The sequence below is a fragment of the Pleurodeles waltl genome, chromosome 5, assembly GCF_031143425.1.
Source record: "Pleurodeles waltl isolate 20211129_DDA chromosome 5, aPleWal1.hap1.20221129, whole genome shotgun sequence".
NCBI classification, from domain to species: domain Eukaryota; kingdom Metazoa; phylum Chordata; class Amphibia; order Caudata; family Salamandridae; genus Pleurodeles; species Pleurodeles waltl.
Genome location: NC_090444.1, coordinates 755335788 through 755352440, shown reverse-complemented (window position 1 = coordinate 755352440; position 16653 = coordinate 755335788). Strand labels below are relative to the sequence as shown.

The window sequence follows — 16653 nt, the reverse complement described above, 5'->3', positions numbered from 1 at the left end:
GGGGTTGCAGGATGTGGGGGTGTTGCTGGGTGCTCCAAATGTCCTTCTCTGCCTTTGAAGACCAGTTTGGCAGCCCTCCCCCTTCCTGCCTCACCATCTGCTGAGGGGAGATTCTCTCCCCCAAGCACATTCCTTTGTGTGAAGCCAGGCCACTTCACACCTCATCAAGGCAGCCTGGCAGAAGCTGTTGCAGGCTGGCCAATCAGAGCACAGCAGCAAAAACAATGCAGAGCTGAAATTGGCAACTTTTTAGGTAAAGTCTAAACTTTTTACCTGAACAAGTTATATTAAATCCAACAACTGGGAGTTGTGGGATTTATTACAACAATTAATTTGATACCAAATTCTTGGTATGTAACATTTAAGGAGACTTTAGATTTTAAAATAAAGTCTGCCCATTCTAGCCTATGAAGGCCATTTACTTCCATGAGGGAAAAACGAATTTGGCTGTTTTTACCTCACCAGGGCTTATAAATCTATTTTTATAAAGTCCCTGCTTATAGTTACATGGCACCCAGCCCTAGGGGCACATAGGGCACACCTTAGGGGTGACTTATATGTAAAAATAAGGTAGTTTAAGACTTTGGAAGTACCTTTAATTCCAAAGTCGAATTTGCATATAAGTTTAATTTAAAAGCAGCCAGCAAGGCAGGCTTGCTTTTAAAATGACACTGGGCACCTCAGCAGTGCACCTAGGTGTGCACCACCTATGCTGTGGTCCCTAAACCTACATGCCCTACCATATACTAGGGACTTATAGGTAGGTTAACTTAGCCAATTATAATTAGCCTAATTTTCATATCCATTTTACACAGAGCACAGGCCCTGGGACTGGTTAGCAGTACCCAGGGCACCATCAAAGTCAGGAAAACAACAGCAAAAAGAGGAAAAATGGGGGCAAAAAGTTATGGGGCCTCTGAAATCAGCCCTGTTTTCTCAAAGTCCTAAAAACACTTCTACCCCACCCCCAGGGAGTCATTGTTCTGGCAAGTGTGGCGACGTTTCCCCATAGAAGTTATATCATGATATGATATATCCCTTTCTTAAGTTACAGTTTTAGAGACCGAATGACACAAATTTCTTGATAGCAAAATGTACTCCATCTGAGGATAAGAATGGTAGGAATTGGAGAAAAATTGAGAATGATGAGAGTTAGAGAAAAAACTAAATTCTTATTGAGCAAGGAAATGAAACTCCCACAGATTTGTAAGTTTAGATTTGTTAAAAAAAAGGCCTAACAAGTATGAACATTTTTTATTCTGCTTACATTTGGCAGAGGACAATCTGTAATATTACGAGTCCCTTATTCACTTGCAAACACCCCCCCCCACAAGGGGAAGATTATCCAGTTTTATAATCTGTGTCGTAATGTATCGCCAAAGGGTTGGATCATCAGCAGTAGGACTATAAATGTTGATCACATAATAAATGAATATATGTAACTTCATTATGGCATAAACAAGTCTACCATCTAAGTCAGAGTGTTTGTCTAATATTTGGAGTGTGAGGTTTTTGGAGAGTTAGAATGCAAATCCATTTTTCTGACCAATGGATTCAGAAGATAAATTATTTCCAGCCCATCTCGTTTTCATCAATATATGTCTCTCGGAGTAGAAATATATCGGACTAATAGCTAGCTAAGTAGTCTAATATTTTCTTATGTTTACCTGGGTATCCAAGTTCTTCAACATTTAAAGAAGCAATTTTGAGTTTATATTATTTATATATAAAACAGGTAAAATTAAAATATATGGCCAGTATGCAAAAGCATTCAAGAAAGCACTGAACCAAATGACAAAAACAAGTTAGCTCATACAATTAAGTTGAAAAAACAGACAATAAATCTCACATAATAACCATACCAGAACATACATAACAGTTTTGGAGCACATATGGGCATTCCCAAGAATAACCAACAGTTCAACACTTGCTACTAAATGTTGAAAGTAAGGGCAGTAAATTGCATACAGGTTTAATAGGTCCTCTAAAGTTCTTCAGTGTCCTGAGCATCTATAGAAAGAGGATGGTGCTGGTCCAAATACGCAATCAAATAATAAGGATAACTGAATGATTTAGAAATTTGATTTTTCCAGATTCTCATAGTAGAGGGATTAGACTGTATTTGAAAACAGAAATTTCAAGTTAGGTCTTAAGGCTATAAGTTTTTGTGAATGACCACCATTTCGTTTGCAAAGTCTCACAGCCTTATTTATACTTTTTGGTGCAAAACTGCAAAGGGTAGGCTAGCTTAAAAAAAAAATGACGTTAGGCAGTTTTGAGTCAAAATAAATGATTCTGACCAGATGAGCATCATTTTTTGATGCTAAGGGGCATATTTATACTCTGTTTGCACTGAATTAGCTTGTTTTTTTTTTCCCTCTAATTCAGTGCAAAACTAACTCCATATTTATACTTTGGTGCTAGACCCGTCTAGCACCAAATTTATGGAGTTAAAGTCATTTTTTGGAAGTGGAGACCTACTTTGCCTTAATGAGATGCAAGGTAGGCGTTCCCGTGCAAAAAAATGACTCTATGGCCTTAACACCATATTTATACTTCCATGTAAAAATGGTGCAAGGGAGGGAGGAGGGGTCAAAAAATGGGGCAAAGCTTGCTTTGCCCCATTTTTTAAGACCAGGGTCATGGCAAGCGTTAGGGGACCTGTGGCCCTATTTCCATGGTGGAACGCCATGGATTAAGCCCAGAGGTGCCCTCCCTAGGCCCTAGGGCACCCCCACCCACACTAGAGGGACTGCGAGGATGGGGGACCCCATCCCAGGTAAGTACAGGTAAGTGCATTTTATTTTTGAAAGTGCCATAGGGGGCCCTAAAAAGGGCCCCCATACATGGCACAGGGTGCAATGGCCATGCCCAGGGGACCCCTGTCCTCTGTGTTGGCCACTGAGGTGGTAGGCATGACTCCTGCCTTTTCTAAGGCAGGAGTCATGTGGCATGGTAGGTTTAGCACCATAAAATGACGCTAATCTGGTTAGAGTCATTTTTTTTTTACTCTAACCTGCCTAAAGCCATTTTTTGGTGCTAAACCCTCTTCTTCTATACTGCCAGCCCCACCTGACTAAAGTCATTTTTTAAAACTCTAGCCTACCCTTTGCACCGGCTTGCACCATTCCATAAATATGGTGCCCGGCTGGTGCACAAAAATGGTGCAAGCCGGTGCTAAACTTTTTGGTGCAAAACTGAGTTAGTGCAGTTTTGCAGCAAAAAGTATAAATAAGGGCCAATATTTTGTAAGTTTGCGCCACTTTTGCATCATAAAATGACTTTAATGCGGTGCAAAAAAAGTTTAAATCAGGGCCTTGGTGCTAGATGGGTCTAGCACCAAAGTATAAATATGGAATTAGTTTTGCACCGAATTAGAGTAAAAAAAAAATGACACTAATTCGGTGCAAACAGAGTATAAATATGCTGCAGAGTATAAATATGTCCCTAAATATGGCGTTAAGGCCATAGAGTCATTTTTTTGCACGGGAACGCCCACCTTGCAACTCATTAAGGCAAAGTAGGTCTCCACTTTCAAAAAATGACTTTAACTCCATAAATTTGGTGCTAGAGGGGTCTAGCACCAAAGTATAAATATGGAGTTAGTTTTGCACCGAATTAGAGTAAAAAAAAATGACACTATTTCGGTGCAAACAGAGTATAAATATGCCCCTCAGTGTATAAAGATTTTGTTGCCATCTACAATTAAAAAAGGATTTCAGCTAGCAGCTTTCCTTATCACAAATAAAAGATTATGACAGACAACATTGAATATAACTTGTCTAGGTTTGTGCTCATTCACTTTATGATGCTAAGGTGTGCTTTATCAATTTCGAATTTCTCAGTGAATTTCAGGTTTAGGAAGCATGATTTCCAGATATAATTGGAAATCTGCTGCGTCGATATACGGCTGATTAAATATCCTTAAATTATATTGTATATTCTGCTTCACTAGGCCCAGAAACATAAAAATAATTTAGCAATGAGTGGAAGTAATTCTTCAAACATGTGTTTATTGTCTCTAAATTTAATTATATCGTCAGAGACTTTCATTTACAACCCAGCAAAATCTATTTGAATAGTTTAATATCCACGCTGATAGTATCCGAATTCGTCTGAACAGCATGGATATCTTCCAAAATTCTACTTAGCTAAGCCTCCGCTGCTTCAACAACTTTAGATTTACTGGGTGGCAGTGATACAGTTTGTTTTCCTTTATTTCAGTGACTAGATATGCTCTGCTTTCCATAGTTAATGCTGCTGAATGAAATATAGAATTTTAAAAGAAGGTGATGTTTAGTAGGTTGTTGTTGCAGAGTTTTATACACTATAGAACATATGGCCAATGACAAGAGCTCTTAAAATAAAATCCAGAGCAGTATCTGTGCAGAAATGTATAAATATGAACGTAGAAGCCTTAGAGATTTGGCTAAAGAAAATATGTATGGCAAGCAAAATGTACAAAGCACGAAAAGTTGGTAAATAACATTCAAGGCAGCTTATTTTCAGTGGTGAAGCAGCTAAATTCAACACAGAAGAACATGTGGCTAAAGCTGCGTGTCCCACTCCAGAGTCTCCACCACCTCTTAGTAAAGCGTCAGCAGCAGAGAAGAGCAGCAAGCCAGCCCACACTGATCAGAAGAAGACATCTTCAAAATTATCCAAAACTCCCCACGTCCTTGAGATTCGCATTCAAACAGCATAGTTAGATTGTAGACAATAATTTGGCCCAACAAAAAACTTCATATGTATTTTAAGAGCTCGAAAATAAAGCAGTGAGTGAAGCTCACAGCATGGTGGCCATCACCCTTCACACACATGCGCAACCGTGGAGATGATGGGTTCTGACAAGGGAGGAAGGTCTACATGATAGCGCAAAGGGTACAGTGAAAGGAGAGGGAACAGTCAGAATTGGAGAAATCCATGCAATTAAATAACTGCAGATTCCTCTGGAGGACTAAAAAAGAAATGTATAAGAATTTTTAAAAAACCTGTGGAAGAGGAAGTATTGTAAGTTTTCGGTGGAATGACAACAGAGAGAGCTTTATCTCAACCGCTCTGATTTTATCCCCAGTTAGTATCCACTTGGGGGTGCCCTTTCCTCTTTTAATATTGCTTGGTTAAAGATACGCTATTTTTAAGCAATGTTTAATGACATTGAGGGCAGTTTCCATACTCTTCTGATATTTACAAAATGTCACAGGATTCTGAAAGCAACAGTTGATGGCACACTGTGACAGGCACTGCTGATCTCATTACTGCAGGCTCAGCTACTACAATAAAGCTGCTACATTTTTGTTTATGAGGCTGTTGTGTGTCTCTTGCCAACTTCATAATGCACACACACACGCCCCCCCAATACACACTCACTTTGCAGCTCCCTCATGCCTTTCCCTCTTCCAGTGTTACAACATTCCCTTACTAATGTGCCTTCTTTTGGCTTTCAGAAGGAAGGCACATCTTTACCAATGTACCCTTGAATACACCTGACTGTTGGAGCAGGTAAAGCAGAAAAACATGTATTACCTCGGCGCCCCCACAAGTTCATGGGAGGAGGGGCACCCTTAGTTGCACCAAGGGTTGAAGCCCCCTTTTCTCCGTCCTCCCCCCCCCTTCGCGCTGGGCCTGCGACCAGAGAGGAAGTAACAAAAAGGATGCATTGGGCTGGAAATGCATCATCGGGAGGTGACGTGGGGGACCCAAGCAGGTGGATATTTAAAGGGGGCCTGACGTCACAGCAGCACAGCCCATCGGAGTCACTTTGGCGCAGGATCTCATCGACACCAGAGGCTCTCTTCTCCACCCTATCCACAGCGCGCAATCGGCTACCAGCTGCAGCCTTGCTCTGGTTTGAGGTTATTCCATGGTTGGTGTGGTCTGGAGGGCTTTTCACCAGGGCAGTCAATGATACAGTAAAAAAGTTGAATCGTTCAGTAGCAAGAATTATGGCGGGCTCATCGATGTGCACAGTGCGGCACGGCTTCATTCAGGTAGCCAGACCAGAATTATTCTTACCAGACAGGGTACATCTGTACATCAGGGGCCAAGAGCTAATCATCCAGTCCATTTTGTGGGCGACCCACACCCTTACTCAGCATTGTTGGGGGGAGGTTGAATTTGCTGGTTAGCTCCTCACTCTGTGGTGGGGCTCAAAGGTCGGAAATGGCAGGGCATACTCGAAATATGGACTCGCGGCTGGACTGACCCCTTAGAGGGGTGTGATTGAGGGGGTAACGGGCTAGCAAGAGAGAGGGCTGACCTGCCGGTGGCACTGGACTATCTTACCTGCCCTAAATGCCTGGTTGAAACTTTGGGGGCTAAGCCTGTGTTCAGGTACCCTGGCGGGGCCGATGTGCTATGTGGTACCCTGGGATTTGATGGGAGCACCCTTCTGAATTGGAAGGATGCCAAAAGGTTGTTGTGCCAGTGGCGTTAAAGGATGACTTCTGCTTAAATGCCCAGGTGGTGGAGCATGTTGAGGCCGGATGGCACAATGCAAACTGTGGCCTTACCGGCAAGAGACTGTCTCCATGAGTACTGTAACGAATCTGCTGCTAGTTGTATTTGCAAACATCTTTGGAAATGCTCGAAGACGTATGCTTCATAATTTGTTTGTCTAATTCTGCTGTACCTTGCGGGGGAAGGGGAGTGGCTTGATGATTGATGACAAGTGGCATAGACCATTATGATATATAGTATGTTATGCGTTTTGATGTTATGTTGTTTCATGTTCTATATTTGGAATTAAAGGCTACGTGTGGGCAATCCTCATATTTCAAGTGGTTGCAAATCTTCTTCCATAGGCGGGGGCAAATTGCACGTTGTGCACACTCTATACCTAAGCACCGCCACCAGTTCCTGGGGGAGGGGGTGCCCTTAGTTGCACCACGGGCTGCAGCCCCCTTTTCTCCGTCACCCCCATTTCGTGCTGGGCCTGTGATGGGAGAGGAAGTTACAAAGAGGATGTGTTGGACCGGAAACGCATCATTGGAAGGTGACATATTTAAAGGTGGTCTGACCTGGTCCTTGCCCTTCTTGCCCCCGGATCCCCAGAGGTGTCTATCATTGCACCCCCATCAGAAATGGCACCCACCCATCCCCCTAGGCTGGAAGGCAGGACTCAAAGGTCGGAAATGGCAGGGCATGCTCACAATGTGGACTCTTGGCTGGATTGACCCCTTAGCGGGGTGTGATTGAGAGGCAATGGGCCGGTGAGAGGGGGGGGGGGCTGACCTGCCAGTGGCCCTGTACTATCTTGCCTACCCTAGATGCCTGGTTGGAACTTTGGGGCCTACGCTGTGTTCAGGTACCCCAGCAGGTACGCTGCGCTATGCAGTGAACTGGGATTTGATGAGAGCACCCTTCTGAATTGGAGGGATGCCAAAAGATTCTTGTGCCAGTGGCATTAAAGGATGTCCTCTGCTTAGATGTCCGGGTGGTGGTGCGTAATGGGGCCTGCCGGCACAATGCGTGCTGCAGCCTCAGCGACAAGAAAACTGTCGCCACGAGTACTGTAACCGATCTGCTGCCAGTTACATTTGTAAACATCCTTGGAAATGCTCAAAGACTTATCCTTCATAATTTGTTTGTCTGATTCTGCTGTACCTTGCGGGGAAAGGGGAGTGGCTTGAAGATGATTTATGACAAGTGGCATACGCCATTATGATATATAGCATGTTATGCGTTTTGATGTTATGTTGTTTAATGTTCTATATTTGGAATTAAAGGCTACGCGTGGGCAATTCTCATATTTCAAGTGGTTGCAAATCTTCTTCCATATGGGGGGGAGGCGAATGGCATGTTGTGCGCACACTAAAAGTCTAGAAAAAAAACTAACTGAAGTAGACATAAATATATATCCTTAGCCCCCTTACAATATACATTTTTGTGAGTTGATTTTTGTATGTTAATGTGTGGTTGTGTGATAGTGTACATTTTGTTATATGTACGATATGTACCTATCTGTGTATACAATTGTGAACATCTTTTAAGTGTGATGTGAATGGATCACATTAAACAGTAATTTCGCTAACTCACCTATTATAGAAAATTGATAGATAAAGATGTTTTTTTACAGGGTTACATCTCAAATGAATATCATTAACTTTGTTTATATCCATCATAAATCAGTCTTGCCATATATGTGTACAATGAATAAACCTGATAGAATGTTAAATGGCAATATAGTGGGTAGTGCTATAGTCACAAACCTGTCCATAAGAAGATTGGGGGCGAAAGAGAGTTTCCCAGGATGTTCCACTGATCTCCAAACTAAGCCAACCATTAGTATCTCCAGCCAGGCGCATTCCAACAGATGTACCTGATCATGGAGTGTTAAATCCACAAAGCCTAAAAAACACAGAAAGAAACAATATTAGTGATTGATGGTCATTCCTACAATATTTTTTAACCTGGTATAAGGTCACACTGGGATTTCACTAACATCTACTTCTTGAACAACAGCAGGTCTAGTGCCTTACATGGCAAGTATAGGAAACTAGTTTGAGCATGACTCTGCAATGACCATATGTTTCAGGCTTCAGGTTTTCTGAATGGAAATAAAACTGCACTCAAAAGCTTGCGAAGAGAGTGATCGGATGAGTGGCAGGACAGAAAAATCCGCGCCTTGACTGATTGTGTGTTTTAGCACTGAGAATCACCTTTTGAGGACCAAACTGTCTGCAAAATCTGTCTTCCAAGATTTAGCTTTTGATGACTGTATTATGGCCCTGAAGAGGTGAGAATACCTTTCCAGGAACCGTCATTGAGACATATGTCAATTATGGGATTAGTATTCCTGGGATAAGAAGTACACAATGAAGAAAAGAACATATAGACAGAAATTTAAAAAATAAACTTTCATAGTGAAGAGGATTTCATAGTAATGTTAAAATTGATTATTTAAGCAGTTCTTTTAACTATACAATTTAACCGAAGCATTCTTTACTCAATTATGACCCCAGCGAAACCAATACCCCTATATTTAATATAAAAAAGTGAGGATGCTACATAGGAATTTAACGTCTATTCTGCAGCATTCATACTTACATCAGCAGTGCAGGTTTAACCCACTAAGCTTTAATAATTCATTCATGTAGCAAAAAAGCAGCAAATAAGAACATAAAGGAAACCAGTTTGTCCGATCTATATCTAGTTGACTGGACTGAATGCTAACTGGCTGTTGTCACTGTATCAGTAAGATTGCTCAGGGAGATGAGCAACAGGGCAGAGCTTTGTGCGCATCCCGGGATCACATGTTTGAATTCTGGTAATGCCGACTTTCATTCTCTTGAGTTGAGGTCAATAAATTCATTACCAGTGCTGTGGGTAATAGTATCTTCTGTTATAGAAATGGAAGGAATTTATATTGAAGTGCTTTCTAACAAAAGGGATGCTTGCAACTCGGTTTTCTCAAGCTAACAGGTTTCTTAGTCATTGTACATCCATTTTTATATCACCGATCAACTTTAAAATGCCTTCTAGTGATAACTCTTTTACAAGTGAAGAGAAAGGTGATGGCACCCTGCTTCGCTCCCCTTGCTGCCACTCTGTAACCACCAACTGCTGCCAGCCTGCCTTGCTCTCTACATATCCGTACGTTTCAAAGGTAGGTGAAGATGAAAGAACACCATGAGAGTTTGGAATGCTGCTTACCGACAGACGAGAGAGGCAAGCCCGCTACATCAGGAGTTTTCCGCTGGGGATAGAGGAATTTATTAGCCTAAAGTGCTCAGAAAATCATGACAAATGCACTTTTAGTTAAAATAATAAATGCTAGTCGCCGATACTCAGGTAACACCGTCGGACAGTTCTCATTCTTTGTTTTCAAAGGGCCCTGGTTTTAAAATGTTTACTACTATGCTTATACTGAAAGATTTTGGCACTTTGCCTCCTTTTAGTATAGTCTTATAGCTCGTTCCCAAGGGCTATGCAGGTTGTTAAGGGTCCAGAACTGGCAAGAGCCTATGACAAGGGCGAGGGACATTAACAACAGTTACAGCCCAAGGCAGAAGGGCTGTCAGGCTACTAGGACGTTTCACCCACTAAGGGTAGATTGTTCTAACTTAAAAAGGGAGAAAGAATGTTGTAAAAGAAGACTTTATAAGCCTGGCGCCGCTCCTTTATCTTCAACTGATCTCTCAACATTCCAAAGTTCTAATAAACGATTAGCAATTCTTTCGATAAAAAGTGATAATAGTAAGCTTTTTAAAACCTCAGCAAAACTCAGAGGATAACAACTTATATTGTCCATTATCTCTAAAGAGTGTAGATTATAAAATAATTATTCGATTATAGACAATGAGAATAATAAAGTTGTAGTTTATTGATCCATGTGGATTAATATGGAGTTACTACCAGAAGGCAGCCATTTGACAATACGAACCACTTCATTGAGGAGATAGACATCTTCACTTCTATGAAAATTCCAGCAGTGACCATGCTATTGACCTTGCATGCTGGGTGAATTTATTTTTCATGTTAAAAGTTGCAGCTTTCCATCCCTGTTTAAAAGGTCATCATGCAGTCTCTATAAGGGTCTAGGAAATTATAATTTGCAACATGAAAGTAACAGGAGCCATAAAGAAGGGCCACTGCAATAAAGTGATTTGCGACCGCTGTTTTCTTTCTGCATAATTATAATTTTGTCGCATTTGTCACATAACCAAGCAAATGCTGCATAAACTGCAGAGTTTAAAAAAATATACATATCTTGCTTCTAACTCAAAGTAAACAAATGTTACTAAACTACTACAACGTGAGTTGTGGCAGAGTAGCTAGACCTTGTCCGATATATTTCTCTTTGCTACATTTCCATGTAAAACTGTTGCTGACGAGAACGAAAACCTTTGCCCAAACACTATTAATAAGTGTAAAAATGACAAAATAATTAGGTAATACTATAATAAAATGTGGTATATTAAGCCACTTGATTTGCCTTTTGGTACTACTTAATTTAGACAATCTTGCAATTTAATTTGGCCCTCACCTGCCAATAGGTAAATCATGGCATGGGACATGGAAATGTCCTGTTCCCCGACAGGTTTGCTTGATTTATAGATCCCAGCTACAGCTCTTCATAATGATAAAAATATAATTGCCCATTAGATAAAATGTTAATATTAAAACTGTACACAAACATTGTGATTTTGGGCCAGATGTATGAAAGTTTTTCGAGTCGCAAATCGGTCGCAGCGCTATTTGCGACCTCGCAACAAGCGAAATGGTATGTTCCAATGACATTTCGGAGTTCCAAATAGCGATGCGACCCATTACCGACTCGCAAAAATTGTGACTTGAAATTGCGACTCACAACTGAGAAGTCGCAAATTGCGAGTCGCAAACCGAATCACAAGGCAGTCGCAAATTGCGACTAGTAGCAAAAAGCCCGTTTTGCACACCCAGATTAGTACTGATTCCAATCAGGTGGTAACCAGAACCAAAGTATAAAAGGAGACCCAGAATGCATCAGGGTTTCCCAAAATGGCTGCACTATACGTGATTGCATGGAGGAGGAGAGTCCAGGCTGCCCAGCAGAGGAGGAGCACGCAAAGACAGGAGAGGATATACCGAACCAGGCAGACCCTATTTCAACAAACTGAGGACGAGATTTATGATAAATACAGACTGAGCAGCGCAGTTATCCTAGAGATAATTGAACTGCTGAAACCTCAGCTAGAACGCCAGACAATGCGCGGGTGCTTCATCCCCACATATGTGCAAGTGCTCTGCTCACTGCACCTCTTGGCCTCAGGTAGCTATCGGGGGGTGATTGCTGTTGCTGGTGGGGTGTCCCAAAGTGCCCTCTCACGATTCTTCAGACGGTTCCTAGATGCCATACTCGCACACATGTCCAGATATATATACCTTCCCAGGATTGAGGCGGAAATTAACAGCACCAATTTGAACTTCTACAGAATTGCCAATTTCCCCCATGTAATAGGGTGTGTGGACGGGACACATATACCAATTTGCCCACCAGCAAATCTGGAATATGTGTTCCACAATAGGAAATGTACCCACTCACTAAACATCCAGGTGGTATGTGATGCCCATAATGTCATTACTGACATAGTGGTTAAATTTCCAGGGAGTACACATGATGCATACACATTCAGGCACAGTGGGATACACCGACGCCTAGAACGTGGGGAGTTTGGTGAAGGATATTTATGAGGTACTGTGTAGTACACTCTAATGTCTTAAATACATGTCACTGAATAACCATGTGATGCCATGCTAATTTTGGCTCTTTTGTCACACAGGTGACAGTGCATATGCTCTGAGACCATGGATACTCACCCCATACCTAACACCTGGCAATCAGAATGACAGGGGATACAACATAGGACATCGGCAGACCAGAGCTGTCATTGAGAGGACCTTTGGCTTTTTGAAGTCATGTTTCCGATGCCTGCACAAAAGTGGAGGGGCACTCCAGTATGCCCCTGAGACTGCATGCAAGATCGTTGCAACATGTGCCATCCTCCACAACATTGCCACCAGATGTGGGCTACATCTCACTCTTGACGACACAGATTCGGAGGATGAGGAGCAAGAGCTACCACACCGGGGGATGGTAGCATCGCATTGGAGGGCAGACAGAGACGGGACCACATTGCAACTCACTACTTTGGCAGGTACGTGGCAACCGTGACAAAACTCACAAATGTAAGACACACATAGCCAGGTTGTGTAGTTCAAAAAATAATCCCTTTAATGTCAGGAATGTAATGATGAACTTTTGACATCTCAACAGCAAGAAAAAAGCAAAATGTAATGTCTAACACCTTAACATCATGTGCCTCAGGCAAAACCCAGAATAGGTAGCTCACACCCTCCTGCGACTACGGCCACCATGGCACAATCCTCATTGGGCCCCTGATCCTTGGCGGGCACTGCTACTCTGCAGGATGCATGCATCTGAGGCAGAAACACTGCTAACGCTGGAGATGAGCTCATTATCCTTAAGGGTATCGCCAATGCCCCTTGCTGCCTGGGTGGTCTCTATTAGGTCCACTGCATGGCTGATGCGCCCTTTTCCCCTTGCTCCATCACCAGCAAAATGGCCAGGCTCTACCTGCAGCTTTACGGTGCGCCTTGACAGGCAGGTAGTAGTGGTTGCAAGGCGCCCAATTGACTGACTCAGTTGGTCCAAACGGGCAGCAGTGTTGCGCTCTCTGCGCCATGCATGGGCCCTATCTGCCACCATTTCCCTGACCAAGTCATTGATGGAGCTGGTGAGGTTTGCCATGTTGATGTTCATGGCAGTGAATTGGTTGTCAACATTGGCAAAACCCTGGGAGAGGGTCTGTTGCAGTCTGTGCAGGTTCCTGTTCATAACCCGCATGTGTTTATTTTGCAGCCGGTGACTGCCCAGTAAGGATGCCTCCAGTCCTAGGAATTGTTCACCAGTGACATCCTCCTCACTGGCTGACTGTGTTGGACGTTGCTGTCTCCGCCCAGACCCAGCTGACCTATGTGGCGGACTCCCACTCATATGTGGCCCCGGTGTCAGGTTGCCAGCCTCAAGATCAATATCTGTGTCATCGGTGGTCTCTCGTGCATGGTGGATGAGTGGTGTAGTCATGCACTCCCCTGCTGTTACACTGGCTGCCTCGTCTGCTGTGTTAGTGGAAGATTCTTCTCCCTGCACAGTAGGGTTGTTGGTGGGTACTTGTGGGAGACCTGTGGGACACAGGGGATACACTGTCAGTGCCTCAAATATGCTTGGTGTATTACAATAAATATTTCTCAAAAGTTGGACTACTGTACTACATTGCCCATAATGCATTGCTCTGCAGGTTGCAATATGGGAATGGAACATATCTGGAGGATGCATGCTTTTGGATCATGTGTTGTGTGCATGGTGCATTGAGTGGTGTAAATAAGTGATTTTTGGTACTTACTTTTGGATGTTCCCGGTACAGAACTGTCCAGGTCTCCGATTCCTACCACAGCCTCCGGCTCCAGAGTGGTCTCCACCATGCTCTCAATGGCTGTAGGAGGTGGTACTGTTGATGGTCCTCCTCCAGTTCCATGCATCTCCCTCATCTGCTCTGCCACCCTTTCCTTGGTCCTGGACCTGAGGTCCTACCACCTTTTGCGGATCTCATCGATGGTGCGATGGCTGACTCCGATTGCATTGATCTTACTCGGGATATCCTGCCAGATCTTCATCTTTTGTGTGTCAGGGACACTCATTGATGCCTTGCCAAACAAGACATCATGGTGCAGGCAGCACTCCTCAGTCAGGACCTCCAGCTCCTTTTCAGAAAACTTGAGTTTCCTCTTCCTCCCAGCAGTGGGTGTCTCCTTGTCCTGAGCTGACATGGCTGTAGTTGCTTCTCTCAGCTGGGTGTGCCTCTGCTGTCTGTGCTGGGTAGGCTTCCTCCAAAATCCTTCCAGAAGCAACATACAATGCATTTCATCATAATCCCAAGAGCTATTTCCGAATGCCTCTCATTAGCTCTTGAACGATCTATATGGATTAAATTATGTAACCTTGCTCAACAGTAACCCTGCTTCAGTGCTGACGTACTCTATCCCTAAGTATTTTCGGATGAGTTGCATGAATTAAAATGTCGGTGCTACCAGTATTTAATTTTGTTTTTACAGCTGCTCCAGGCATCCCATACAATGCATTGTTAAAGCAATCATGGGAATGCTTCACAATTGAAATGAGACTCCAAGATTGCCTCTATGCATTTTGGCGCATATTTAAGAGCCCCATGCGCTACCTTAGAGCCACCATAGTGTCATTTCTTTTACACTAAGGTGGCGCTAAAGTGTCTTTTTCCACATTCCATATTTAGAAAGTGGCACAATGCATGTATTGAGCCACCTTGTAAACCCTTGTTCCACATTATGCCTGCGCCAGACATAATGTATACAAGAGGTGTGTTCCAGCATTAGGAGAGCCGCAAAATTGACGTCATTTTTGACGCCTGCTCAGAGCAGGCAATAAAATGATGCTTCCGTAGAAACCTATGGGCCTACTTGCACATCGCTACACTAGCTTAGAAATTTTTGAAACAAATGTTGTCGCTATTGTGCTAATGACCACCTTGGTGTGCTCACTTATAAAAATGGTGCAACCATGGTGTTGTTAGGTGCCCGTAGGTCCTCCTGATCCTCATCTGGCCCTGGCGCCACTAGCTTTTGCCACCCTGTTACTAAATCTGATGCTCCTGTTTTTCTCCTTCCTGACCCTGCTCCTGGGCCATTCTTGCATTAGCCCTTCCCGGGCCTCTTCTGGTCCTATTGGTCCTTGTGGTTCTGGTTGTCCTGGTTCACCTGATTTTCACCATCCTGGTCCTGATACCCCAGGTCCTAGTCTCCTGCTCCACTTAGTACTTCATGTCCTGGTGCCCTTGGTTCTGTCCTGTCTGGTCCCCTTAGCCCTGTTCCTGGTCCTGCTTATTCTGATCTTCTAGTCCACCTAATCCTCCCCCATCTGCTCCCAGGTATTAATGGCCTAGTCCACCTCCTTGTTCATGTCACCTTGTTCTTAGCCACTTGGCTCAGTCATTCTGGCTTCCCATGCTGGCTCTCCTTTCCTGGTCCTCCTTTTCCTCTTAGTCTTGGTCCTCCTTGTCCTGGTATGCTAACTCCTGATTCTCCAGGGTCTCTGTGACTTGATTTTCCTTCCCTCTTGGTATTGGTCATACTGGACCTTCTTGCCCTGGTCCTCTTAGCTCTTATTGTTTCCTTTGCCCTTGAAATGTTTTCGCTCAAAGACTCAACTTCTGCCCATAAACTTAGAAAGCCTTCTACCTGATTGAGGGATTTGGATCGGACACTTCAATGGGGATTGATTTAGGATAATGAGACTGGGTTGTCCATTCAAAACATTCTTCTGATAAACCAAAAACTTGAAATTCATGACAGCGCTGTGGAATGCATTCAGTTCTGTCCAGTTTGATGACCTCCCACTCTCCAGTAAAGACCAGTTGAATTAGTATGAATGGTTATTGATAGTTATTCACCTATCCAATTGACTAGCATTTGTTGTCAACATTAGGGGCTGTTGAGAATGCATCTTTACCCCCCTAGATGTGCTCTCCTAGTTCAACCACCACATCACTCCTCTTTGCTTGTTGCTGATAGGGCAAATTAGAGTCCAATAAGTGAGTACTCAGAGAGAAGAATTTGTGTAGGTGACACAGTAATTTGCATAGATTAAGACAGGCTCATTGAACTGTATACACACTGGTTGCCATATGCCCCTTGATCTCCATACAGAATCTGGCTTAAACTTATGTCTTATTCATGAAAATGTAGGAGACAAAAGAGTCTTTTCTCCAGGATACAGACTTTCCCCAAGTTGGGACAAAGTCGCGCCCTAAAAAACATAATTCTTTTGAGGGAAGATGTTGACACTTAGAAATGCTCAAATTAAGACCTAATCTGTTGATCACCATCCTTGTTCTGTCCAGGATCCAAAGAGACTTATGTTCAAAAGGAACATGCAGTAACTAGTCATCCTGGTCAGGTAAGAACAAGTGGCATTCCCAGGAAATGAGGATTAGCAGTCACTGGTGCAATCATCTTTGTAAAGACTCTCTGTGCCGATTGTCTACAGAACAGCAGGACAGTGAACTGTCAATGTTGCTTCTCCATAGGAAACCTTAGATTTTGCAATTGGAATTTGGT

The 16653-nt window shown here is 43.2% G+C and overlaps 1 protein-coding gene across 1 annotated transcript in view; it reads right to left on the bottom strand.

Annotated features, from left to right (window-relative positions):
• The window catches only part of ESR1 (estrogen receptor 1), a 1426508-nt gene that overhangs the window by 266575 nt on the left and 1143280 nt on the right, over positions 1 to 16653 (bottom strand). Inside the window, exon 5 of the mRNA XM_069234719.1 lies at positions 8211 to 8349. Coding sequence (XP_069090820.1) covers positions 8211 to 8349 — 139 coding nt within the window. The remainder of the gene's footprint in view (positions 1 to 8210; positions 8350 to 16653) is intronic.